Source organism: Balaenoptera physalus (assembly GCF_965194825.1).
Source record: "Balaenoptera physalus genome assembly, chromosome: 19".
Taxonomy (NCBI): Eukaryota; Metazoa; Chordata; class Mammalia; order Artiodactyla; family Balaenopteridae; genus Balaenoptera; species Balaenoptera physalus.
In genome coordinates, this window is record NC_138900.1 from 65,587,009 (window position 1) to 65,613,199 (window position 26,191).

Genomic DNA, 26,191 nt, shown 5'->3' on the forward strand with positions numbered 1-26,191 from the left:
ACATATGTATATCTTTAATATTCTATTTTGGAAACATCTACAGTACTCTATTGGATTTCTTGCAATTTTGATGGTATTAATTGTGGCGATGCTTGAATTATAAAGATAGATAAGCTCCTTAGACAATCAGCTTTTGGTTGTTGTTGTTTTTTTAAAACAACCACAAGTTAATGTGATAAACTCCATGGTTGTTCAAGATTGTTTTCCAGAAACTTCCAGAACACAAGGAGAGGGGACATTGGGGGCCAAATTAGGCCCCCACATTAGTGTTTGCAATATGGAAAACCTAATTTCCTTCCATGGAAAGATGTTTGCTCTGTGTCACATCCCTTTTTAAATTTCCAGAGTAACAAAGGTGGTTTTCTCCCAAGTTTTTTTTTAATTTTGAAAAATTTCAAACTTAGAAATTGCAAGACCAATAAACAATGAATGCCTACATACCATAGGTTCAGCAAGTGTCCTCATTTTAGTACATTTTAGATAACTTTCTCTTTCCTTCTCTCCTCTCTGTCCACACCCTCCCCCTTGGTTGAATCTTTTAAAAGTTGCAGAGATGATGAATATCAGCTCTAAATATTTTGACATGCATCTTTTAAAAACAAGACATGTTCTTACTTGACCACATACAATTATCACACTCAAGAATTTTAACCTTGATAAAAGATTATTACCTAATACACACGTGAGATTCAAACTTCCCCAGGTATTCTCCTCTATTAGTGTTTTAAAATAATTTCCTCCATCTAGGATTAAGTATTGCATTTAGTTGTTCAGTTTCTTTAATCTTTTAACCAAGAATAGTCCTTACCCCTGTTATTTTGTTGTTTATGGTGCTACCATTTGTGAACGGTGGTTTGGACAGTTTTCGTCAGGGACACACTTTTTGTCCTGGAAAAAATTTCTAGGAGCTGGATTGCAATGGATTTCTAAGAAGCAGCATTGGCTCTGATGAACTCAAGGGTTCATAAGATCCCAAGTAGCTTTTGGAAGCCTGAGACTGCTCTCATTGCTGGTGCCTTTCCCTAAAACCTCATGAGCCCAGGAGAGAAATGTATTGAAAATAGGGAGGAGAGACACAAAAATCCTTTCACTTGTCTAATCTGTTGTTCCTCAAAAGCAGAAGCGGCTGCAGAGGTGTTTTAAGTCTCCCTTAACTTTGGTTAAAGTTAAGGGTTGTTAAAGCCAATGTCAGGCACACACATGCAGCCCAAACATTTTTGATGAGTTCCCTGAAACTCACGCCACACATCGGGCAGAAAGACAGCTGTCCTGGGAAGACACGGAGGAGAGCAATTTGTTAACAGCTCTGGCAAAAATATAGCCAGACTTGTAGACACCTAAGAGGCGCAGGTTTTATTTGCTTAAAACCTCAGCGAGTCTCTCTAGAGGGGATTTCTTGCTCCCCAAGCAGTTTCAAAGACATTTCTGTTTTCCAACACATCATGTTCTTGACACATCGCAAAGCTATGGAAAATGTTTTTTTTTCTTGATCGACGCGCCGCGCACAGTTTATTTACCTTCTCTCTCAGAGATTTTGAACTTTATTCCTGCCATGCAATGCTAAGGTGCATCCATAAGGTGTCAGCACCTCCATTGTAACCAGAACGGTTGAGCTTCCCCCCACCCCGCCCCACTATTTCAAGAGTAGTTCCCTGATGGGCCTCAAGGTGGCGCCAACACCACAGGTCCGCCCGAGCCGCCTCCAGGTGCAGGAGCCCGCGGCGCCCAGGCAAGGAGTCGGTGCGGTGGGGCGCGGGGCCGGGGGTGGGGCAGTGACTTGAATATCTTCTGCCTTTATCGTCGCTTATTATTCTACTAATGCACAGGGCTCTCTGGGGCCCGATTTGGCTTTCGGCTCACTGACAGCAAGGTCAAGAAAGGAAGAAATCAGCAGCCCCCAATCCAAAATACCTTGGCAGGAAAAAGAAAAGATCGGAAACATGGTTTTTGCAAAGTCCAGGTGTGTGGAAGGTGTTGTTTTAATAACCTGAACAAACATCTCTCCCGGAGTCCTACCGAGCGGAGAAGAAACCTAATTCCAGGGGCAAAGGAAAATGTCTCTCTCACCTTTTCTGTCTTGATTATAAGGATTTTCCCCCTCCCATCCCACTTTTTTTTTTGGCGGGGGGAATAATTTAGGCCATTCAGCCTAGTTCTTTTCAGATGTCATTGGTTTAAACCTGGACACCCTTGGAAATATAAACTCAGGCAGAAACTGACATTTTGGGATTTATTTTCCGTGGTCCTTAGCTATTTTGGTTTTTGCCCTGTGCAGTGATAAGGCTTTTTTTTTTTTTAAAGTACGTCGTAAAAGCAGAGTAAATAATATTCCTCCAGGAAGTCTACAGACTGAGGAGTGTTTCTTGATCAATAGTTTGCATTTCCAGTAAAATTGTGAGAACTCGGGCTGCCTGTCACGTACTCCAGGAGAAAGACACTTTTTGCTAGAGTATTTTTTTTTTATGGATGTGAAAATACTAGAGGTATGAAAAAATAATAAAGTTGTAGTGGGAGTTGGAGGGTTGTGGAGAACGCTCAAACCATTCACCTGTGAGCTGAGGACTGGGCAGTTTATTTTACTTCGTTGCCCCCCAAAAACTCAAGTTAGAGAAAGAACCCAGAGCACCATAAAAAATTATAGCGAATGTTTCAGAAGCAGAATATTCGAGGTAACAGGAAACTATTTTGTACTTTCCCTTTGATTTTGAATTTATCAGGAGATAATACCATTCAAAGATAATGCATATAAATGTTTTTTTGTTCTGTTATTGAAAATTAATGAAGTATCCCCAATGCGTTCTATTCACCTCCCCCAAAACTAAGACTGACCGTAGATTCTCTCAAACCCTTTTCCTGGGAATCTAATAAACAACTGATGGGAGAGTGAGGAGGGGAAAAGGAATCCTGAAATACAAAAGTTTTATCCGAAGTCTTCTTCCCTACCCAACCGGACCGACAACTTCCAGAAGAATTCTGACCAGCATTTAGCCCGTCTTATAGATGTCCTGCCCCTTCAGGGAAGCGAGCGGAGGGGGACCTGATTATTCGAGGTGTTGAAGAAATAAATACTCAGTCCACAAATAAACAAACTTTCTGGGACTCCTAGAGAGAAGGAGAAAGCTTTGAAGGGCGAGGATCTCCGAGTCGCTCCAGGTCGATATCCCGAATAATACCATCTCCGGAGGTCTCTTTAACCATTTGCAATCGCTTACCCCATCCTCTCGCGGAGCCCCAGTGCCCAAATCACCTTATCAAACAGCAGCCAAACAGAAAAGACTGAAATACAGAAAGTTAACTTGGAGAATCCCAAGGGGCTTCTCCAGGAACTGGAGGCAAGGGCTGCGCCCAGGGTTGTGGGTTCCAGCCGGTGGGGTGGCGGTCGGGAGCCCGCTCTACGGACGCGCGTCCAGCGCGAAGCCCCAGCGGAGCGCAGAGCGCGGAGTGCAGGGCTCGGAGTGCGGGGCGCGGGGTGCGGCTCGGGTTTCTCCTCGCGCGCAGAGGAACCCGGCTTTCCCGGGGCCGGGTGGCTGGTGCATTGTTCCCATCTTTGGGGAGCGCGGGAGTCAGCCTGTCAAAGGGAATTTATCTCTGGGAAAAGGGAGACACGCTGCGAAGCTGGAGTTGGTGGGCTGCAAGCGTCTACGCGGGAGGGGAAAGAGGGAAATGAACAGAATTATTTCACTCTCTTCCCCAAACCCCACAAAACGGCTCCCGATGTCGTGGATGATTTACTGAATCCACGGCGAATTTAGAGGATTATATTGTCAAGATGTCGCTTTCCCCACTTCGCCTTTCCCCTATAGACGCCTTGGCCTGCCTCCTCAGGTTGGGGTGAGGGGCACTCGGTTTCTATAATTTGCCTCTAAAACCTTTATAGGTTATTCTTGACTGCCCTGAACCTGGTAACTTCCCGTTGATTATTAATTATTTGCTTAAATAATGACAACATACAGCGGAGGCTCCTCCATTCCAGTCCAGCACGTTTACTTGGAAGCCATTACACCTGGGCCCCGATAATTAGGAAATCTAATTATTTGCCTCATCACTCATTAATAAGAAAAATAGTCCCAGGTTCGTTGCTACTTACAAGGTCTTTGGGGAGATACTGGACTACATTAATCAATTCGATTTTTTATCTCAAACTGACTTTTATCTGCGAAGGAGCGTCGGGGTTTTTTTGTGTTTTTTTTTTTTTGCTCTGGGCACGTGGGACCATTAACCAAAATGTGATAATAAAATAAATTTTAATAAGATATAACTTTTTAAAAAATCTTTTCAAGTTAAGACTGAGCTGCAGAAGTCTGGTTTTGCGCGGCTGGGTCTTAGAGCCGACGGATTCCGGCGCTCCTCGTCCTGATTGGTGCCAAGTCCCCACAGCGGCCGGGTTATTGGTCCAAAGTTCCCGGAGGGGGCGTGGCCGGAGGAAAGTAAAAACTCGCTTTCAGCAAGAAGACTTTTGAAACTTTTCCCATTCCCTAAAAGGGACTTCGCCTCTTTTTCCGGGCTCGGCAGGGTAGCACTCGGGACCCCGGCTCTCCGACCCTCACGGCTGCCGATTTGCTGGGGGGACTTGGAGAGCCGCCTTCCCCTTCCTGACGCGGACAGAGGGGCCAGCCTTGGTCCACCGCGCGCGCTGCATCTCCGCTCCGTCCCCGGCCGCCCGCCCGGGCTGCCACCCGCCGAGTCCCGAGAGCGAGCGGGCGAGCGAGTGGGGGCCGGCGCTGCGTTCGCCCGGGCGCGCCCTCCAGGATGCTGCTCCGCCCGGTCCGCTGAAAACGGGCGCCCCTTCCCGGCCCAAAGGCGGGCGCCCCTTCCCGGCGCCTCCTCCAGCTCACCCCTGAGGCTTCTAGGCGCCCGGGGCTCCCCCCGCCTGCTCCCTTCCTCCCTCTCTCGCTCTCTCGCTCGCGCTCGCTCTGGTAGGGCCTTCTTCGCGGTCCGTGCGCGCAGGCGGTGGCTAGCTGTCGCGGACGCAGCATGCAGGCGCGCTACTCTGTGTCCGACCCCAACGCCCTGGGAGTGGTGCCCTACTTGAGCGAGCAGAATTACTACCGGGCGGCGGGCAGCTACGGAGGCATGGCCAGCCCCATGGGTGTCTACTCGGGGCACCCGGAGCAGTACGGCGCGGGCATGGGCCGCTCCTACGCGCCCTACCACCACCACCAGCCCGCGGCGCCCAAGGACCTCGTGAAGCCGCCCTACAGCTACATCGCGCTCATAACCATGGCGATCCAGAACGCGCCCGAGAAGAAGATCACCCTGAACGGCATCTACCAGTTCATCATGGATCGCTTTCCCTTCTACCGGGAGAACAAGCAGGGCTGGCAGAACAGCATCCGCCACAACCTCTCGCTCAACGAGTGCTTCGTCAAGGTCCCCCGCGACGACAAGAAACCTGGCAAGGGCAGCTACTGGACCCTAGACCCGGACTCCTACAACATGTTCGAGAACGGCAGCTTCCTCCGGCGCCGGCGGCGCTTCAAGAAGAAGGACGTGCCCAAGGAGAAGGAGGAGCGGGCCCACCTCAAGGAGCCGCCCCCGGCGGCGTCCAAGGGCGCCCCGGCCGCCCCCCCACTAGCGGACGCCCCCAAGGAGGCCGAGAAGAAGGTGGTGATCAAGAGCGAGGCGGCGTCGCCGGCGCTGCCGGTCATCACCAAGGTGGAGACGCTGAGCCCGGAGAGTGCGCTGCAGGGCAGCCCACGCAGCGCGGCCTCCACGCCCGCCGGCTCCCCCGACGGCTCGCTGCCGGAGCACCACGCAGGCGCGCCCAACGGGCTGCCCGGCTTCAGCGTGGAGAATATCATGACGCTGCGAACGTCGCCGCCGGGAGGCGAGCTGAGCCCCGCGGCCGGGCGCGCGGGCCTGGTGGTGCCGCCGCTGGCTCTGCCCTACGCCGCCGCGCCGCCCGCTGCCTACGGCCAGCCGTGCGCGCAGGGCCTGGAGGCTGCGGGCGCCGGGGGCTACCAGTGCAGCATGCGCGCCATGAGCCTGTACACCGGGGCCGAGCGGCCGGCGCACATGTGCGTCCCGCCAGCGCTGGACGAGGCCCTCTCGGACCACCCGAGCGGCCCCACATCGCCCCTGAGCGCCCTCAACCTCGCCGCCGGCCAGGAGGGCGCGCTCGCCGCCGCCGGCCATCACCACCAGCATCACGGCCACCACCACCCGCAGGCGCCGCCGCCCCCGCCGGCTCCCCAGCCCCAGCCGGCGCCGCAGCCCGGGGCCGCCGCGGCCCAGGCGGCGTCCTGGTATCTGAACCACAGCGGGGACCTGAACCACCTCTCCGGCCACACGTTCGCAGCCCAGCAGCAGACTTTCCCTAACGTCAGGGAGATGTTCAACTCCCACCGGCTGGGGATTGAGAACTCGACCCTCGGGGAACCCCAGGTGAGCAGCAACGCGAGCTGTCAGCTGCCCTACAGATCTACGCCTTCTCTCTACCGCCACGCAGCTCCATATTCCTATGACTGCACGAAATACTGACCTGCCCCGGCCCTCCTCTGCCCTGGCCCGCTCTGGCTTCGCCTCCCAGACGCGACCCTCTCAAACAGTTCAGGCTGCAGAGACGCAAAAAGAACCCAAACTTGCCCACCGCTTTTTCCGCAGACCCAGGAGCAGAGAGAGCGCGCGCGCCAGCCTCAGCCCTCTGCGAAGCCGCAGGTAACTTTAATTCGCCGCCCCGTTTCTGAGACCCCAAGAGGCCCCAGTACAGGGACGCGGCCCAACGAAATGAATAATGATTTTAAAATCCCCCACCCCTTCCAGGATGGCTGTGCTCACTGCTCCACTCGGGGTTTCAAAAATTATAACTTATGGACCAAATCCCATAGCGACCCAGTAATGACTCTCTGTAGAGACCCCCATAAGTCTATGGGGGTCTCTATAGATTATGTATGTGCTGTGTGTAATTTTAAATTTCTCTAACCGTGCTGTACAAATGTGTGGATTTGTAATCAGGCTATTTTTTTGTTGTTTTTCAGAGCCATTAATATAATATTTAAAGTTGAGTTCACTGGATAATTTCTCATCTTGCCCGACCGTTTCTAACTGCCAAAGTGAAAATTCAAGAAACCTATGCGGGGTTTCCCCCCTGTACAATTATGAGATATAATTCTTTTCCCAGTTGTAGGTCTTTTACAAAACAAGAAAATAATTTATTTTTTGTTGTTGTTGGCGGATAAAGAAGTCAAGTATCTGATACTTTTTATTTACAAAGTGTGATGGTGTTGTATAGTAGATTCCTCCCCCAGCATTCCTAAAAGAAAAAAAAACACTAAAAATTTAACTTGACCTGTGTTTGTCTTATGTGGTCTTAATTGTTGTACTTGCCTTAAAATAAACCCATGTTGTTTTTCTGCCCAAAGTCCGGACAGTGTGTTTGTATTCTCGAATTTTTAAAAACCAGGTGTGTTCACAAATCCACCTGTTTTGATTATTTTTGTTACACAGGTGGGTAAATGTGTAGACATCTACAGATGATCACAGAAGACTGGGGGAACTCCCCTGTTGTCCTGCTAGTGTCAGAAAAGGCTTTCGATTAATTCAGAATCCCACCCTGACTGAGGCAATCAAGAAACAGTCCTGCTTGGACGTAGCTGCCTGAAGGGCTGTGAGCCGTAATGACATTTGCTGTAATGCATTTTGTTAAATGCAGAAAAACATGCCAATAGTCAAAACAAACAGTGCCATTCCATCCCAGTGTCCAGCCATCTCCAATTTAGGAGGTGAGGGAGGGGAGGATAAACATTTTCCATTAGCTAACAACAAACCAGGGGGAGTCCTGCTTTTCCTCAGTTTCCTAAAATACGGACTTCCTTCCCCACTTTAATAGTTCTCCAGAAAAGAATTTGAACCCGGATGGCGAAAATCCAAAGGGGATTGATTCTGTACCGTTTAATGACCATCCCTGGCGGTGACCAGATCAGAGGTGAATCTCTGACCTCTTTACTTCTGGATTTGATTTCTAAATCTTTACCCTACTGCAGTGAAAAATTTTAAAGCCTCGTCGCACTTCAAGAATAATTTACAATGCTTTTACAGTTTTAAATTTGTCAACTTTTCCAGGACTTTAAATAATAGATTATTTTTCTTTTCAATTTTGATACCTCGTCCTTAAAATTTTAAATAGCAATGCAGCCTTTGTGAGGTGTGGCTTCGCGGGGGAGGGGGGGGATGGCTTTACTATCTGTTTCACTGGCCAAAACATGCAACTCCCCTCTTGGTCTCTGTGTGTTACTTTGGGGTCCAGAGCTCCAAATTGGGAATTAGTTTCCCAGCCCAGCAGGTGAGAAGGCACTCTGTACCTTGCCTAGAGTGCAGCTCCTGTGAACTAAACACTTCAGGAGATGATGATTTTCCAAAAGGTGATCTTGCTGGATGCAGTAGCCTTGAATGTAACCTGGACATTATGTTGTTTTTAACATGGCATTTTGTCTCTATGTTATGCTGAAATCGAATTGGGGGAAGTTTGAGCATAATAATTTCCCCCATATGTGCAACACAGATTCTTTCAATCTGTGGCCCCAGAGGTGGCACCCGGCTAAGACTTAAAGATTGCATTTTATTCCTTTTCATGACCACAGGAGTGGTGAGCCCCCGGGTCCCTGGTGCTCAGTTGAGTGGGATGGACCAGAGAGAGGGAGGGAGAGACCCCTGAGACCATTCTCTGAGCTGCAGAATGAGGCCGCAGATCGCTCACTGCGGACTCGGGCACTGGGGTTTCACTTTGCTCCCCCCAGATATTTCAGAGTCCTCCCTGAAAGCCTGCCCTCACCTTAAGATTTAGAACTCAGAGGAGGTCTCAGAGACACATGGAAAACAGTGGAGAGAGAAATGGAACCACGGGGTCAGAGATCTGATCTGCCCTTGACACCGCGCTGGGGTCTCCTACCTTTGAGAAAGCCTCTTAAAGAAGTCCCCGCTGTGCGTGGGCCGCTCACCTGAGCGGGTAGCTCAAGAAGGCCACGGAGGCCACGGCGAGGGGCCCTTCCATTCCCCTGGGAATGGGGCCACCTGGGGACTGTTGGAGGAGTTATCCAGGCCTCTGGAGGCGGCAGAATGGAGGCGAGTCAGGCCCTGGGGCGCGGAGGCCGGGAGTGCGGGAAGCGCCTGGAGGCCGGCCGCGTGCGGGGGGAGGCCCTGCGCTCGGAGCCAGGCTCAGCCCCGGCCTGAGGCAGCCCGAGCGGCTTCGGGGCTCAGTGGCCTGGGGCGTCGGTTGCTCCGCGGAGTGGGAAAGACCGGACGCCGGGACTGAGCGCGGAGCCCAGGCGCCGCCGGCTGCCTTGCTGGTCTTCGCGCCACCCTACGCGTCTGCCCCCGTCGCGCAAAGACTGCTCGGGCCGTCCTGGCTCCACGTCTCCATCCGCTCGCCGCCCCTTCCTCCGCCGCTCTTCTCGGGAGGCCCAGGGCCTTTCAGGAAAAGGGGAAAGGAGGTCGGGGCTGGAAGGGCCGGATTGCAGGTCTGCCGGGACTCCTTGCTGAGGCGGCTCTGTGGTCCACCGAACGCAGTTTGCGTGAAGCTGCGTCTGATAACCACGTTTCTTCCTGACCCAGTAAGATACAGCCGGGCAGGTCTCAAAGACACAGCAAATAAAATGGAAGTGACCCGAACACCACAACGAGACCATTTCCCACAGAGATAAGCCTGCGTCCCCGACTGGCCTTGGCTGGGTAGACTGTGGCCCTAACCAGGGTCCAGTTTTGACAGATAAAGGCCGCCAGCGAGACCCAGTGGCCTCTGAGCATCCTGCACGCTGTCCTTAGCCCCGGAGAGGCCGCAACTGGAGTAGCCTCGCTTCTTGTAAGACTCGGAGAGACACCCAGGCTCACTGCTTTCAGGGAGAGAGGCTGAAAGTTGGGCTTCTCCCACGGCCAGTCTTGGGTCTGTGGCCCGGCGGCCCTCACTGCTCTGGTTCAAGTGGCTTGTCCCCGAGGACGCCAAAATCAGTAGCGACATGCATCCTCGAGTTGCTGGAGCAGTGGGCTAGGGGTTAGAGGAGCACATCTCGCTGTGTGAACAAACTCCTTCCCTCCCTCGCCTTGGTCTTCTCATCTAAAATGAGCAGGTGAGTGCAAGGGCATTTCAGGGCAGCGGGCATATTTTTTCCTGCATCCCCGGCTCCTGCGATGGGGCCCTCGCTTATGCCCACTCCCCTTCTCTGCTCGCAAGAAGCGAATATCAGAAGTTAGTGGGAGAAGAAAATGCAGGGTCCTGGGAACTTCAGCATTTGGCTCATAAATCTTTCCAGGTCCATCTCCTCCCCTTTACCCCAAGACTGCCTGGTGGGGGGGTGGGATCACCTCTGGGCCTGGGAGAGGCTTGTGAGCTTCACTCAAAGCACAGAGCAGAGCTCCCAGGTCCCCGGTGGCCGAGTGCTCGCCTCCTCCATCCTCAGCCCCGGCCCAAATCCAGAAATCTGGACGGGGGTGTTGGGCCAGGTTGGCCAATGGAAATTTATTGGTAACCATAAACCTGAGGTGAGTGGAGAGAGTGACACCGAGAAGAGACTCCCGTGACGAATAAGCAGAATGCACTGGGGTCTGGGAGCCCTTACCGGGCGTCTCAGGGGATATGTGCCTGCGTCCTCAGGACCACGTGCTCCTGCCGCTCAGGGTGTGGTGGGAGTGGATAAGTAGAGAGTAGAGACGCCTTTGGGTGCAGCCAGGCCAGGGATGGCTGGGGAGTGGAGGGCAGACCCGAGGTCAGTGGGACCCCTGGTCAGAGCCACCCCCGAGTGCCTGCTGGCACCACATACTTGAAATGCTTTCCCAAACTTTGAGAAGCATTGCCTGCCTGCCTCTTTCTTGCCTGGCCTCAGCTCACCAAGGCATTTGAAATGTTTGCTTTTTGACATAGGCATGTAAGGAAGGGGGTGGAAAGTTTCAGGGAGTCAGGAAGGCTGGGCAGCCGCTGCTGCACCTGGGAAGACGCCACCGCCTCCACTTATGCAAGCCTTACCCTCTCTGGCTTCTGCAACATTTCTGTTCTGCGGCAGAAGCAGACGGACATCGCTTGTGTAGAGTTTGATTCTTGAAGGTGCCTCTCTGGCGCTGCGTTTTTTCCTGGGTCAGGTCCGTGGGGACTTTATGCTGGGGCTGTGAGTGTGTGAAGGCTGGAACAGAGGAAGGGGGTGGGTTGACAGCTTGCTGGGCTTGCTGGCATTGATGGTCCCTTTAAGGGAATGGAGTTGGGGAGCACTGGGAGGGCTTTGTGCTCACTCCATACGCCCACCCAGGCTGGGAGGTCATGGAGGCCAGAGAGGCCGCTCTGACCTCACAGAGGCTCAGTGGCCCTTGATCCTGGACCTTACCTTTCCAGCAGACCCTCTGGGCGCTCTCTCTGCCCTCATGTTATTTTTCCAGATGGGTTCCCCAGTGGAGATTTTCTCTCTAAGCCAAATCCACATGCACCAACTCAGGCCCTATGCACACAGGCCAACTGAGGGTTCCTGTGACCTGGGGCATGCTACCTCAAGCTCTCTGAGCCCATTTCTCAACTGAAAAAATAACAGGATCATCAATTAGGGTTATGTTGAGGATTAATGAACCCAACACCCATGGGGAAAGTGCTTCGATATCATCCAGTCCATAGTAAGGGCTGTTAGCTATTAGGATTTACCTGGATAACAGAAGAGAAAGGATTCTTTGGTCTCAATTAACTGCATATATCAGGCTAAATGCTGATATGCTTGGGCAGGGTGGTGCCCGGCCCCTAACTGCCCCTTTTCTCTGGGCTTCAATCAGCATCAGCTGACCGGCCAACCATTACCTTTATGGCTCACTTCCCCTGAGAGAAGCAGAAGACACTGCCCCCCAATCCTTTCAAAGTGGAAGAGGAGGGTAGGGGAGGAGAGGGTGTCCTGGGTTTTGGCAGGATGTGAGGACTCTGGGTCTCCTACTTACAGTGCCCCAAATCTCCCAGCTCTGGGGGTGGGGCACTCATCTCTCCTCTCCAGAGGGCCCCCTTCCCCTTTGATTACTCCAGACACACATTCCTCAGCTTCTGTGCTCACCTGAGGGTGTCAGACCTCAGAGAATTCCCCCTTTGGAGGAAACCGTGTGGGTTCCAATCCCTGTTCTATTTACTACCTCTGTTGTTTTCTGGTGTTCTGTGCCCGGCCTCAGTTTCACCATCTGTAAAATGGGTGAATCCATCCTCCCATCTTCCATAGATGCTGCCAGGGTTCTCAAGAACCACACACAGTAGCTGTTATAATGTGATTGTTTTCCTGTGTTTGGAACACTTCCTCCTAGGAGACCTGAGGTGAGTTAACTTCCTGGCCTCAGTTGCCTGGTCTGCAGAATGGGAATGATAAATATTTCTGTTTCTTAGGGTTACTGTGAGGATGGAGTGACTTAATACAAGGACAGCACTTAGAACAGTGCCAGTACATAGTAGTGTTCAAGACATAATTAGTTATTTGTATTATCCTTATTAGCATCATCTTCACCAACATTTTTAGGTTGTCATTAAGGTAACCTTGCATCTTTCCACCCTCACTCTTCTCAAACATATGGTAGAATCATTCATTCGTTCAACTGAATGAATCATTGAATGGATCATTCATTCATTCAAATGTATATACAATTTGTTAACTATCTTCACACTTAGAAAAGTGAGGCAGATATTTGGGAATATGGTGCAGATCATCGTTAACTTGAATGTCTGTTCTTTATTTACCGGTGAAGCAGAAGAAGGGTAGACGGGAGTGGGGCATGGGAGGAACTCCTGTCTCTCCTCCGCAGCCTTTTTTTGTGAGGCCTCTTTGGTCCGGGCTGGTGCCTGGCCTGCCCAAGGAGCAGATTTTCTGCTAGGGAGCTGGGAATGGTACTTCCTGCCCTCATTCCACACTGAACCCAATTTGTGCTTGGGCCCCAGAGTTGGAACTGCCACGGTCCTTCCGGAAGCATGATTTCAGGGCTTTCCTGCAATCTGGAAGACGCGCTCCCACTGACTTCAGAGATGAATGTGCTTTTCTGGGATTTGAAGACCTATGAACCTGCAGGGAACTTTCGGCGTCTCCATCTGGCTCTCTGAGTCACCCAGTCTGCCCGGCTGTCTCCTAGGCTCAGCTGGTCCCCCACCGAGCCTCCGATAGGTCCTCACCCGACAGAGCTTCCGCACGAGGGCGCATCCACACTCGGACACTCGGTGCTTGTTCCCTGCGCTCCCCGGAAATAAGCCCCAGCGCGGGGTTCCTTCCTGCAGCGTCCCCTCCTAAGCTCAAGTTACACACTTCACCTGGGAGCCCAGGATTCGTCCCCCCGCCGGAGCCGGGTTAGGGCGCCCTGCCGGAGTTCTGCGGCTGAAACCTCCCAGAGAGGTTGCTAACTGCTGCAAGCACGTGGGGCTCGCCTCTCCAGACCGCGACGAGAACTGGGGTTGTTTTTTCTTTACTATCAGTGCCCTGCCCACCAGCTGCGCGTGTCTCCGCCTGCGTCCCGCCCATGCCCAAATTGGGCGATGTTTATTATTGTACGAATTCAAGCTCCGATTTGCCTTAGAGTTTAGAAGGAGCGCCGCGGCGGCGCGCCTTTCCGGAAAGGCAGGGATATGCGTGCTGGACTTTGGGTGCCTGGGAAACTCCAGGAAGGGCTCCGGGAGCGGAGGTGGGGGCTCCGCGCAGTAACACCGGTTTGTCTCTTGCTCTGGGTCTGTTAGAGCCGGCACCGAGGCTGGATCCAAACTTGAGCTTGCAGGGGGCGCTCTGGTCTGGAGGGGTTGGGTGACTCCGGCGAGTGTGGTACCCGTGCGTTGCAAAAGCGTCGACATTGAGGTTGTTTTTCCATCCCAGGGTTGAAAAGGGTGCTACGAGGAAAGCCAGGGATCCAGAGAGAGGGCAGCGCCCCGCCCCCTCTTGGCTAGAGGGCCATCCTCCAGACCAAAGCCGGGACCAGGCCAGGCGGGACACTGGGCATAAGTTAGAAATGCAGCGCTGGGGACGGAGGCCTGGATGTGTCCCAGGGCCTGACCTGGCTCTCCCTCAAGACACGTCTGCACCCAAACTGGTTTTTCGACCCTGATCGCGACTTCCTTTTTGGTATTTCAAACGTACCGGGTCCCCTGTAGTCTATTCCGAACCCCCAGCCACATGAGTTACTTTCTGGATTCCGCATTTTAGAGTGGGATTCTCCCTGCTTTTCCGTGTTCAGGGTGACCTGAGCACTGGCAGCCGGTCCCCAGCATGGGGTCGCCTCTCTGTGACAGCAGCAGCAGACAGGCCCCCCCTCCCCTCATTAACGCAGGGTTAGTGCCTCTCTTCCCAATGGCCGGGGAGCCTCGAGGGCCATTACAGCCCTCACCTGCCATCCTCACTCCTATGCCTCCTCTTTGGCATCCACACGGTTGACTCAATGAAACGTTAATTCAGTTATCCCAAGCTTTTTCTTTTTCTTTTAAAATATATTCAGCAAAGATCATAAAACAGGAACTAGTCACATTACGTGCCACCCCTCCAAGGCGGTGGAGTAGGGGGAGACGCCTCCTTCTAAGTCAGCATCATTCAGGGTTTTTGATTCAAACCGGGACGTGGCTAAATGTAAAATGAGACCGGGTGGGGAGTGCTTACACCCCAGGGTGAGTGGGGGGGAGCAGCAGGAGGGCGAGCAGGCTTCCCAAACGCTTAATGTAATCACGGGCCAGCTGCGTGCACTTGTAAAGTTGTTATAACCCCCTCCTTGTTATAAACAGGAAAGCACAGAATATAAAGCAAGAGACCCGCATTCACAAATACCAGCTCTCCTGCACCAGCTGCCAAATTCCCCTTTTATGGTGTTCCTCCTTGCAATCTCAGACCCATCAGAAAGACCTTAGTTTCTCCCCCTCAACTCTCCAAAAGGGTTTATTTTGAAACCTCCCCAACCAAGCTATGGACCCGGTACTGCACGCCCTCTCCAACTCTCAGTGCCCTGTGCCACTGGCTTCGGGAGAAACTGGGCTCCTGGAGTCCTCTTCCCGAGGTCCCCAGGGAGCCCCGAGGCGTGCCCCTTTCGGGATACTAGGCCCCCAGGGAGTACGCCTCCACCCCCAGCTCCGCTGGGGCATCCCAAGGATCTCTCCAAGGAGGGCTGCATCCTCTTCTAATCAGACTCCCATCTATCTCCTCTCCCCCGCCAAAATATCTAAGAGCTCTTAAAGACCTCAGAAGGCATTTTATGAGACTGTGTCATCTCTACATTTCCTACTAAGCCTGGGAGAAGAAAAGATCTTTTGTGGGAAGCCATGGGATTTCGGGGCTCCCCCAGGCCAGAGGTAAAACTCACCCCTGCGCCCCTCCCACCCCCACCTCTCCTTCCTGGCCTGGCAGACCCCGCTCTGAGCCACCGCGATCCACATCCTGCCTCACTGACTGTGTGTGCTTACAGCGTCAAGGGGTGGACGTGATATTTCAAACATCAGATCAGTGCGTTTATATATTGGGTGCCCGGAAATTTTTCCAAATAAACACAGCTTGATTCAACTTGGGTGGGCGGACTTATCAACAGACTAATTCTATAAACAAATGAAGGAATAACCCCGAAACCGATTGGCTGGTATCAAAAAGACACGTGGAGGGAAAAGCTTGGAGTTTTTCAGCAATGAAATTTTAATTAATGTGGGTGGGCTGAGAACACAGCGACTGTTTATCATAGACAATTTATTTTCCAGCGCTAAGTCAACATATAATAGCAAACTTACAACAATTATTTAACATTTTTAAAGCCATGAAGAAGGGACAGAGCCCTGAGCCGCCGGGGAGAGCGGCAGAGCGGGAGGCAGGCGCAGGGCACGCTCCCCTGGAGGGCCCTTGCGGCGCGGGGCACAGTCCCTAAGCCGCCTGGGTCGCCTGCGACGCCGGAGCGCAGCGCGGGCTCCCACTCACCATGAGCCACCTCTTCAGTCCCCGGCTGCCTGCTCTGGCCGCCTCGCCCATGCTCTATCTGTACGGCCCCGAGAGACCCGGGCTGCCTCTGGCCTTCGCCCCCGCGGCCGCTCTGGCGGCCTCGGGCCGGTTGGAGCCCCCCCAGAAGCCGCCCTACAGCTACATCGCGCTCATAGCCATGGCGATCCAGGATGCGCCTGAGCAGCGGGTCACACTCAACGGCATCTACCAGTTCATCATGGACCGCTTCCCTTTCTACCAGGATAACCGACAGGGCTGGCAGAACAGCATCCGCCACAACCTCTCGCTCAACGACTGCTTTGTCAAGGTGCCCCGCGAGAAAGGACGGCCCGGCAAGGGCAGCTACTGGACGCTGGACCCTCGCTGCCTGGATATGTTCGAGAATGGCAACTACCGGCGCCGGAAGAGGAAGCCCAAGCCGGGCCCCGGAGCCCCGGAGGCCAAGCGGGCCCGCGCCGAGCTGCAGGAGCGCTGCGCTGAAGCGCAGCCGGAGGTGGGGAGCGGGGGAGCGCGCCCCCGCCCCGCGACCCCCATCCACGAGGGAGCGCCTGCGCGCCCCTCGCCCCTCCGGGAAGGCTCCTCTCCTCCAGCGTCCCTCCACTGGCCCAGGCCCGCGTCCCCCTCTGGGGACGCAGGCGACGCGCTCCAGGGCGCAGCGGCCGTGGCCGCCAGCCAGCCCGCGCGCACGGTGGATGGCTCGCGGTCCCCTCCGCGCCCCGCCTCCCGCAGTTCTCCGAAGAGCTCGGACAAGTCCAAGAGCTTCAGCATAGACAGCATCCTGGCGGGACGGCAGGGGCAAAAGCCGGCTGGAGGGGGCGAGCTCCTGGGGGGCGCCAAGCAGGGGCCCGGCGGCTGTCTGGGCGCCTCGCTTCTGGCCACCTCCTCCGGCCTCCGTCCACCTTTCAACGCTTCCCTGATGCTCGACCCGCACGTCCAGGGCGGCTTTTACCAGCTCGGGATCCCTTTCCTCTCCTATTTCCCTCTGCAGCTCCCCGACACGGTGCTTCATTTCCAGTAAAGCAAACAGTGCCTCATTTTTCCCCTGCCCTGGTCTGAGCTTCTTGTGAGCAACCAGGACTCCCACCGCTGGAGAAAGAAGTTGCGTGTGTTTTTTAAAAAATGGTTTCCTCTGCCGACTCCTGGGAAGTATTAGCAACCTCTGCGCAGGGATGGGCACACTCCCCTGCCTCCTGCAAGGCGGACCTTCCCAGAACCCGGAGCAGCTTCGGAGATTTAAAAGACGCTGCCCACGCTGGGACTTGGGCATCTCAGACCTCCTACTGCGGGAGCAGGAAAATTCCTTGACCTTAGGTCAGTCCCACTGGCTACCCAGACAGGCCCTGCGTGTCTGGGGAACGGGAGGGCCCAGACAACCCGAGGGCAGATGCATGGCCGCAGTGTGGTCCTTTCTATCTGACAGCCACGGTCTGACCATCACCAGCTCGCTTGTCACTGTGGCCCGGGCCTTGGCCTTGAGCTCGTCGGAGTGATGGGTGTTCACAGCTAGGTTTGTCCCTGAAGTCCAGGGAGAATTTTTCTCTTTTCCTTTCTAGATAGTAAAAGGAACATGCTATATCCTTTGGCTGAAATGCTTGATTCTTTTTACTGTAGGGACTGCCCTCTGAAAACATCTGTATTAACAACTTCTATTAAGAAAGTGCACTCTATATAATTTAGCATTTTGTTGCATTATGATAGCTTGTTAATCAATACACATGTTCTCCAACGCATGTTACCAGCAATAGCCATCATCCTATCTTTTGCTTTTTTGTTTAAGGGGTCGAAAGATTTCTGGAGACACCGGAAGTGTGTGAGGGGGAGGGAAGATGTCTAAGACAGTGGAAGATTTTCCATTTCCATGTTTTTTTCAAGATCTAGGCTTGACTGTTGCTACATTTTCCAGAATTGTGTAGTGAAGGACTACTTTTCATCAAAAGAGTTGGGTGAAACAAACACATGGAAAGCAAGTAGAGGGAGAGATGGGTTAGTGCCAGGAGGAGTAAGGGAGCCCACTGGTGTCTGTGGAGGCGGCTCTCTGGACCCCAAGGAACAGGAGGCCTGGTGGGAGGCTTCCCAGCCGACTGCAACTGGCCCCTCCCTCCAAGCCCCAACCAGGCAGGCCCAGAGCCTGCCGCTAAACAAACACCTATGGAGGTGACTGGAAGTCTGGTGTGAGGGGTGGGCGGGAAGGCGGGGGGCTGAGACAAAGATCTGGTTATGAAAATTGAGATTTTCACAGTCCCGTACAGCTTGGAACTTTTGGGAAATGCATCTAACCTCTTATGGTATCTCTCTTTGGGTTGTTTTGGTGGTTCCGAAACTTGATTTCCTGAACCTCCAAGTTACTTTAATTTTATCTGATGTGGGAAAAGCACAATAAGCCATGGGTTCTTGGAGGGAGGTGGAGACAGGTCTCTGAACTTTTTAGAGCAGTTTCCAGGACATATAAAAATGAACACAGACTTTGCATAAGGAGAGCCTGTTGGTTAATATGTTGGATATTTTGGACAGGCAGAACAATTTAATAACTAGTAGGCACAGAGCTGACTTACTGAGAATTCATCCTGAAGGCCGTGTGCTACCGACCCACACGTGCATCATGACCGCTTTCTGCCCGGGCTGGTGGGAACACTTTGGCGGACGAGCTTCAGGGTCCTTGATGTTAAGAACATTGATGAGGTCCTATTGTTGAGATGCAGGATCACTGTGATTAACTTAAAATGTGGTGGAAGGGCCGTCATTCGATATTTTGTTATCCCGAAGTCTCAGCCTCTGTGAATAAAGTTGTTTTTTCATTAACCTCTCAGTGACTGGTTCAGTGGATTACTGGGGAGGAGGGGGGATAAACAAACAGTGTAATAAGAAAGGGGAGGCTGGGATTATATCTAGGAACCCCAGCAGTGTCTCTGGAGGCTCTGGCTTTCGAGGGAGGGTACCCAAACATGGACTGGAGAGTAGGAGCTGAAAACCCCAGGACTGGTGGATCTGCCTGAATGTCAGCAATAAGATGAAGATTCTGCTGTGTAGGATATATTTTTAATGTTTTCTTTTTATGTTTGATTTGCGATCTTGTGTGTTTTGTTAATTTATGATGGCTGTTTTCTGCAGAAGCAAATGATCGAATACTGTCGTTTTAAAAGGATGGTATCTTAGAATTGCAGTTCCAAAAAGCATAGTACAAACAGTATTTTCATGGCAAAGAAAAAAAAGGCAGGAGTATGTATCACTTTGTAAGGGTGTTTATACATACATAAAGAGGGATTCTGTTACCTAATCCCCACATTCATCTGGTTTAGGAAAGCAAAGAGAAACCGACAGTGGGGTCATTTCTGTGGATTCTGTACAATTCCATGTGTATCCCTTCCTACTGAAGAGAAAGAGGGGCTTTGGGACTTAGCACTCCAAACAGCTGTTCTAATGTTCCAGTCTTAGTCATGTGCTCCAAATTATGGATCAATGAGAGCAAGGAAAGGTTTCTACTCTTAATAAAAACAAAGTCACCTAGATTTCAAGTAAACTAGAAGCAACCGTATCGTTCTGTTCTTTGGCAATCTGAAGTATGACTCAAGTGTTCTCATCTAAACAAAGGGAACAGATTCTGTTTCCTGTAGATGATCTTTGGTTTAAGCCTTGATTACACACACACACACACACACACACACACTTATGAGTACACTGATCATAATAGGGGTTATGGCAGGTGTATGTACAGTGATAAATGTGTATGTGTACATATATGTATACATCTATGCATGTATATACATACGTGTGTGTATGTTCTACACAAACGGTCAGAAATTCACCTTTATTGCGTAGCTGAGACAGATAAACTCAGATCAAGTGCTGAATTCCTTTAGATTTACACAAGTATTGGTACTTTGGGAAAGATTTTGTTTTTCTATATAATTTGAACAAGGAATAATTTAGTTTTTTGCACTATTATAGTGAAACTAACAAGGACTTTATAAAAGAATCTTGGAAGACATACCCACCTGAGACCTTTACCTTCACAACTTTTGCAAGGGGCTTCACAAAGGCCTTTTGCTTTGTCTGCTCTTGGATATTACCTGGCTCTTGTGGAAGCTGATGGCCTCCTGGGTCTTACATGCCCCATAAGGTTTTCCAGAATTGGAACAGGATGTGTTTTGCCATTTTCCAATACAGCCGCATCTCTCTGGAAAGAAGCCCACCCCGTGGTCTCTACCATTTCACGAGGAGTGGTCAGTGTCTATGCATGTGTGGGTTAATGAATTAGCCACATGTGATGTTATTGTTACAGCTGAAGGCCAGAGCCCATCCGCCCGGGCTGCACCCATGTGAGAGCCACGACTCGGTGTACTTCCCGTCTTCATGGTGGCTGGGGTCTTGCTTCCATGAAGCAGGGGTTGTTTCATAGAGTCAAAAATACACATGACAATAAACCAAGTTTATTATTAAAATTGAAGAACATGAGTTTGTTGGAAAAGTAGAATTCTTTTTATCCACATTTCAAGCAGTTTTTATGCCTGAATAGCCAAGTGTCAAGTTCTCATCAACACTTGTCTTTATCCAGAGGCCCCAGACTCGGGGTTCTGCAGGGTCAGACAGATCCCATAGATTGTACAGTGACCTAGAGGGGTCCATAGGGAATGGTGAGGCCTGGGCCCAACTGGGAGGGTCTGTCTCTTCCAATGGCGTCCAGTTGCCAACTGCCCTGGGAAAACCACACAAGTGGCTCATAGGCCAGATGTGGATTCAAACCCAGGGTGTACACTGTGGTGGGCAGATGAGACCAAGTGGAAAATTCACTTCTTCCCCCGGAAGGTGGCTGGAGAGAGGGAGGTGGGAGGGCCTATCCTAAGTACTGGGGATGGGGGGGAACATTATCAACTCAGGTGTTTTTATTTACCCTGGCAGTGACAGGGGAGGGCAAAGGGTAGGCACTGGGGCAAAGATTCAGTCCCAACCTCCTCCTCCCATTAGCTTGAATCAGGGTTCCAGCAGGAAACAGAAACCTACTTAGATGAACCACTGGAAAAGACCTGGTTGGAGGGACTACTTACAGGGGAGTACAGGGGAGTAGGTGGAGTGAGTGTAGATGTGACCACAGTGCTGGCGCAGGCAGGAGCTGAGGAGAATGACCCGACTTCTCTCCTCTTCCGCCTTCCAGCCTCACGTTGACGCCTCTGATCGGCTAAACCCCACCAGGAGCCCAGCCTACAGGGAGCTCAGGTGATATAGTCCATAGGGCTCAGCCTGCTGCGGCAGAGAGGGGTAGAGAATGCACCAGGGTGGGACCGAGGCAAACAGAGCATGGCCAGCACACTGGAGGGTCCTGCCTCTGCGGCCAGTTGGTGGCAGCTGCCCGGACCACACTGTTGATGTCCAAGGGCCAAGACCAGGATGTCTGGGACAATACCGGCGGCTTCATCGGGCATTCTCAGACATTGGATTCTCCCATCTGGTAAGCTTCCGGGAGAAGGTGGTTCTAGACCCTAACCTGAGAGCCTCTTGGGTGGGCAGAGTCTGGACTTAGCTCCTGAGGGCCCTGGCCCTGGCCATACAGTCTCCGCCTTCTCACCTCTGAGCCTGGAAAGGACTTGCTGAGCTGCTGCGATGACTGTACATAGTTTGTATCCATTTGCTGAGCATTTAACACAAGGTTACTCCTTCCCGGCTAGTGCGAGGAGCGCGACTGACGCTGTGTCACTCTTCCAGAATGTGTGGCCCACACGCCGGTGAGGGCGTCCTCCAGCCGGAGTCCAGGGAAGGGACACAAAGGAAGTGTCTCGGCCGGAGGTCAGGCCCTCTGGGAAGAGTGGGGAAGACGCCCTGCTGTCCACAAGACCATGCCACCTTGGACAACACCAAGTTTAAAGCCTGACTCAGGTCCTCATACTGTGCAAAGTGAATAGGACACATGTCCTGTCTCCCCAGCATCCTGGGATCACAGTTCTTTCCCAGGTAGTGGTCGCCTTCTACTGTTCCACAGGTCTCTCTAGACACACCTACTAGTGAGGAAAACCCCTCTCACTAATGTCTTATTGACTCGTTACCATTTAGTAATTTGATGTTCAGAGGAAGCTGGGGAGGGGTATGTTAGCCTTGTCAAGAGTGAGCCCGCCAGACAAAGAGTAATAACCCAGCTCTGCTCTGACTTGCTGTGTGACTTCAGCAAAATTACTTAACCCTTCTGTGCCTTAACTCTCTCATCTGTACAAATGCGGGCAACGTTAGTAACTGCCTCAGCAAGCTGTTGAAAGGAGTAAATTTAATGATGGGTATAAATTCCTAGGACAGCACCTGACCCAGTTCTCATCTGCAAAATGGGACTAATCATAATGCCTTCTGCATCGGGCAGTCGTCAGAATTAAATTAGTTAATATATACACATAAAATATCTGGCATGTGGGAGGCATTCGGTAAATGGGAGGTCTTGTCTCTGTATACAGACGTAGCCTCTAATCTAAACACTTCTGTTTTACAAGTCCATTTGTGAACCCACAACTCTGCTCGCATTCCGTAACTCCTCCTGGCCTGACTTCTTCAGCTCTTCCTCCCGGGCAGGCTGGCAGCCATTTTCATTTCTTCCTTGCACTGTTATATCTCTTGAGATGATCCAATCGTTTGAACACAAAACCAAAAGCAAAATAAGCCGCCACACGCAGCAGGGGATCCTAGGAAACCACAGGAGAGCGATTTTCACAAGCCGAGGAGGGCAAGTCCTTTGGTGTTTCCTTGCCTTGCCCAGGAGCTTAGAAGGAGCTTCCCAGGGTTGGCCGTCCAGCCATAGTGAACTCAGGGGCCTTGGGAATGAATAAAACTCTTCATTTCTGCCCTCCCCCCACCCCAGCACCAAGACCACGCCTGTTGATCAAGGAGAGGCTCCACCCCTCTCCTGGGGACAAAGGGACCAGACTGGGGAGCAGCTTTTCCTAAATTCATGCGTTTCATAGCCCGCCTTATAAAGTGTAAGGAACATTTCTTTAAATGCTGTGGCTAAATATAGCAGGGGCTGGGTCAGCTAGAACATTTTTAGAAAGCACATTACAAATCAGGAATGTTTTAGAGAAATAAATAAACTTTCCCACATTTTTGGACTTTGTGTCGGGCCTGCAGGCTCCATCTTGAGAGCATGACGGGAGGGGGGCTGATGAATAACTCACGATGGGCTCTTGCGGGTGCCCGGAGCTTGGCTCCCTTCCTTGGGCGCGGGGCTCTAGGACAGGGGTGGGGTGGGCACGGGAGAGACTGTCAGGCTAGGGACAGCTCAGCGTCTGCATAAGGGCCACTCCGTGACGAAAGGAAGACGGGATCAAGGAGAAATACATCTATTTCCAGTGTGTTTCATTTCTTGTCTCTGCTGTCTGTTCCGGGGGTTCACTGGCCTTCCACGTGGGGTGAGAACAAACCCAGGGGGCCGTGTGCCCACCCCTCTGTGGCAGGATGACCTCCCGGCGCTCGTGTCCTGTTCCCAAGGGCTCCCATTCCGTTGGCCTCTGGTGGGACCAGATGGCGTGTTTCTAAAAGTTCCTCAGGGGAGTCTGCAGCCAGGGTTGCGAGCCACCGTAGCGAGGTACCAACGCCATCAGGCGGGTCTCTGGGGGTGAAGGAATCGTGTAAAGCAGGTTGTTCATCTCTTACTCTTTCTTCTTATTTATCCACATTTGTACTCAATTTCCACTTGGTCAAAATAGACTCTCAGCTTCTCTCCATGAATGAAAGCATCCTTTTTCTATTTCTTCAGGTAGAGTTGCCTCCACTAAAACACTCGTAGAAGTTATACGTGTTCACGCAAGAAGTGTGGAATATTTAGAAGAGTACTAAAAAGAGAACCGATGTGTGATCCCATGACCACCTGTAACAATCCCACCACCAGAGATTATGGTTGGTATTTCCCCCCAGACTATATATATATCTGTATCGACCACAGATATACCATTGATATTAGATCTGTATGTATATATACAAATTGTTCTTTGCTTCATCACTGCTACCACCATCACCATCATCATCACCACCACCATCACCATAGAGCTTTATTTTGTACAAAAATTATTTTGAGAGACTTATTTTGTACAAAAATTTTTACAGCCCTTTTCTCATTTAAATTTAACCACCTATGGCATCACCATGATCTCCGTTTACACAGACACGGACACAGACACGTACACACGCACACACACACACACACACACACACACTCTGAGAGAGACAGGTGTCTTGTCCTAAGGCACCTGGCTAGTCAGGCTCGGAGTTAGTCCTGGAGCAAATGGCCAGCACCGAGGTTCTTTCTGACCCCCTGCCATGAGGTCGGGACCAAGGATGGGGACAGACTCCCACCACATGACCACTGGTCGACAGACCCAATCCGCACCCTCGCCGTCCCCTCCCTCCCCATCACAGGGGAGCCACGCCAGCACCTAAGATCCATTCTTTTATTGGTTTTCACGCTTCCAGCAGTTACGGGTAGAGCTGCGAGTGAGACCTCGACTTTTGCTGTCTGTTTGGACGAGTGGATCTCTACCTGCACTAAGCACCGGAATCCCCAGGGGGTCTTTAAAAAAATGCTGACGGCTGGGTCACAGCCCCAGATGGTATTTTAGGATGACCTCCCCCAACCCCAGCAATAATCCTAGTGTGCAGCTGGCGTCGGGAAGCAGTGGTTTTGGTATCAGTAAGGGAAGGCTTAAGGTCAAGTGCCTGGATTATTCAGAAAAACCTCTGGGCATGAAGAAACAGAGAAGTGGCTTTCGGGTTGAATGAAGCAGCCCAGCTGCTGACATTCATCAGGGCTCACGGCCTCCCTGCCTCCTTGCACACCGTCCGGGGAGAAGGTACTGAGCACATCACCTCTTTGTGATCACATCACATTCACCTCTGAATCATTTCAGCAACCCTGTGAGGCTGCCTCGAGTCTCCCAACTTGATGGAGGAGGAATCAAGGCTGCGTGAGTGCATAACACACAGTCAGGGAGAACCCGAGTCAAACATCAGGCCATTTGTTCCTAAAGCTCCGGCTCTCTTTCACAACATCTTCGCTGCACAAGCTAGTGTTTCACAAATATCCACCCACGTTCAGCTTGGGGTAAAGGAAGCACATGCATTTAAGGATATGCACAAAGGAGTAAAAGAGTTTGTTTTCCCATGATCAGGAACTTGTTCCAAGCGCCTCGGTCATCAGAATAGCTTGTCATTCTCCATCCATCAAATAGTCATTAAGTGCCAGGCCTGTGACACACCTTAGCCATATACAAATGGACCAGACCCCGGTCCTGTTCTCGAGAGGCTTATATTCAGGTGGGGAAAACTAGCAAAGCAAATTGACAGGCACCAGCGGATGCACTGTTGACATTTATGGTTACTCAAAATCTTTTAAACACTCTCCATTTCCTGAGAGATTCCCATTCCTTCAAGCCGGTCTTTCAAATATAAGAAGAAAAGAAAGAACCCCCCGCTCGTCTCTGTGTGCTAGGATGGGGCCCACCACCAGACATACAGGTGTGACCTTGGCGGCCAGGTGGGCTGGGAGGAGGGCATAGTGTACCTGCTTTGATGCTGCGGAACACGAGAGTGGTCCTGGGACCTGGAGCCATGAGAGCCGCCCAGGATTTGAAGTCCTTGGATCCTACTGGAGGTGGTCGCTTCCGTGGTGGCCAGCCCTGCAGTATTGGCAGGGATTCACTCCTGGGAGCTCAGCTTGGAATCCACTTTGCAAAGGTCCTGTGAGCTACTCGCAAATTCTTTCTGTGTAACTGAACAAGAGTTTGCAGTAAAAACTTCAGCTACCCAAAAAGTGATAAGACCTACGAGGGGCTAATCATCATCTTGGTATTTGCTGAGTGCTCGGTCTCTGCTGGGGACTGGTCTGAGGATAATACTTGGCATGTGGGGACTGGTCTGAGGATAGTACTTGGCATGTGGGGACTGGTCTGAGGATAATACTTGGCATGTGGGGACTGGTCTGAGGATAGTACTTGGCATGTGGGGACTGGTCTGAGGATAATACTTGGCATGTGGGGACTGGTCTGAGGATAATACTTGGCATGTGGGGACTGGTCTGAGGATAATACTTGGCATGTGGGGACTGGTCTGAGGATAGTACTTGGCATGTGGGGACTGGTCTGAGGATAATACTTGGCATGTGGGGACTGGTCTGAGGATAGTACTTGGCATGTATTATCGCTCACTCACTTTTCCCCAGGCCCTGTGAGTTAGGGACGGTAGTTTTCCCTCCTTAACAGGTGAGGCCGCAGGTTTAGAGAGCTCAGTCACTTCCCAAGGTCTCGTAACCCATACATGGCAGGGCTGGGTTTGGATTCAGCCTCTCCGGC

General features: G+C 51.8%; 3 protein-coding genes across 7 annotated transcripts in view; 2 read left to right on the forward strand and 1 right to left on the reverse strand.

Annotated features, from left to right (window-relative positions):
• MTHFSD (methenyltetrahydrofolate synthetase domain containing) overlaps window positions 1-26,191 on the reverse strand; it is a 305,628-nt gene that overhangs the window by 33,970 nt on the left and 245,467 nt on the right. The window contains exon 1 of one of the 2 annotated variants that reach the window (XM_082436931.1): window positions 8,888-8,907. The exons of the other annotated variant lie outside the window; for it this stretch is intronic. The gene's annotated coding sequence lies outside the window, so the exon portion shown is untranslated. Of the gene's footprint in view, window positions 1-8,887; window positions 8,908-26,191 lie in introns of those variants that run through there. 2 annotated transcript variants of the gene reach the window in all.
• FOXC2 (forkhead box C2) lies at window positions 1,780-7,360 on the forward strand. Of its 3 annotated transcripts, XM_082436908.1 has the most exons (3): window positions 1,780-6,384; window positions 6,604-6,657; window positions 6,978-7,360. In XM_082436908.1, the coding sequence occupies exons 1-3, from the start codon at window positions 4,975-4,977 to the stop codon at window positions 6,984-6,986; spliced, it is 1,473 nt and encodes a 490-aa protein (XP_082293034.1). In that variant the 5' UTR covers window positions 1,780-4,974; the 3' UTR covers window positions 6,987-7,360. The 3 variants fall into 3 exon arrangements, with proteins under 3 accessions (XP_082293034.1, XP_082293032.1, XP_082293033.1); XM_082436906.1 differs by having other exon boundaries at window positions 1,782-6,384; window positions 6,604-7,360; XM_082436907.1 differs by having other exon boundaries at window positions 1,785-6,657.
• On the forward strand, window positions 8,967-24,711 carry FOXL1 (forkhead box L1). 2 transcript variants are annotated; one of them, XR_014256651.1, is made up of 2 exons: window positions 8,967-21,821; window positions 23,605-24,711. XR_014256651.1 is itself a non-coding variant. In XM_082436934.1 (2 exons), the coding sequence occupies exon 2, from the start codon at window positions 15,859-15,861 to the stop codon at window positions 16,894-16,896; it is 1,038 nt and encodes a 345-aa protein (XP_082293060.1). In that variant the 5' UTR covers window positions 8,967-10,061; window positions 12,875-15,858; the 3' UTR covers window positions 16,897-23,015. The 2 variants fall into 2 exon arrangements, 1 of the variants encoding a protein (XP_082293060.1); XM_082436934.1 differs by lacking the exon at window positions 23,605-24,711 and having other exon boundaries at window positions 8,967-10,061; window positions 12,875-23,015.

Excerpts from the sequence above, each read along its gene's own strand:
- FOXC2 (XM_082436906.1), top strand. The coding sequence starts at position 4,975 with ATGCAGGCGCGCTACTCTGTGTCCGACCCCAACGCCCTGGGAGTGGTG. Across the intron at positions 6,385-6,603 it reads CGACCCTCGGGGAACCCCAG|ACCCAGGAGCAGAGAGAGCG; the intron begins GTGAGCAGCAAC and ends CTTTTTCCGCAG.
- FOXL1 (XM_082436934.1), top strand. The coding sequence starts at position 15,859 with ATGAGCCACCTCTTCAGTCCCCGGCTGCCTGCTCTGGCCGCCTCGCCC.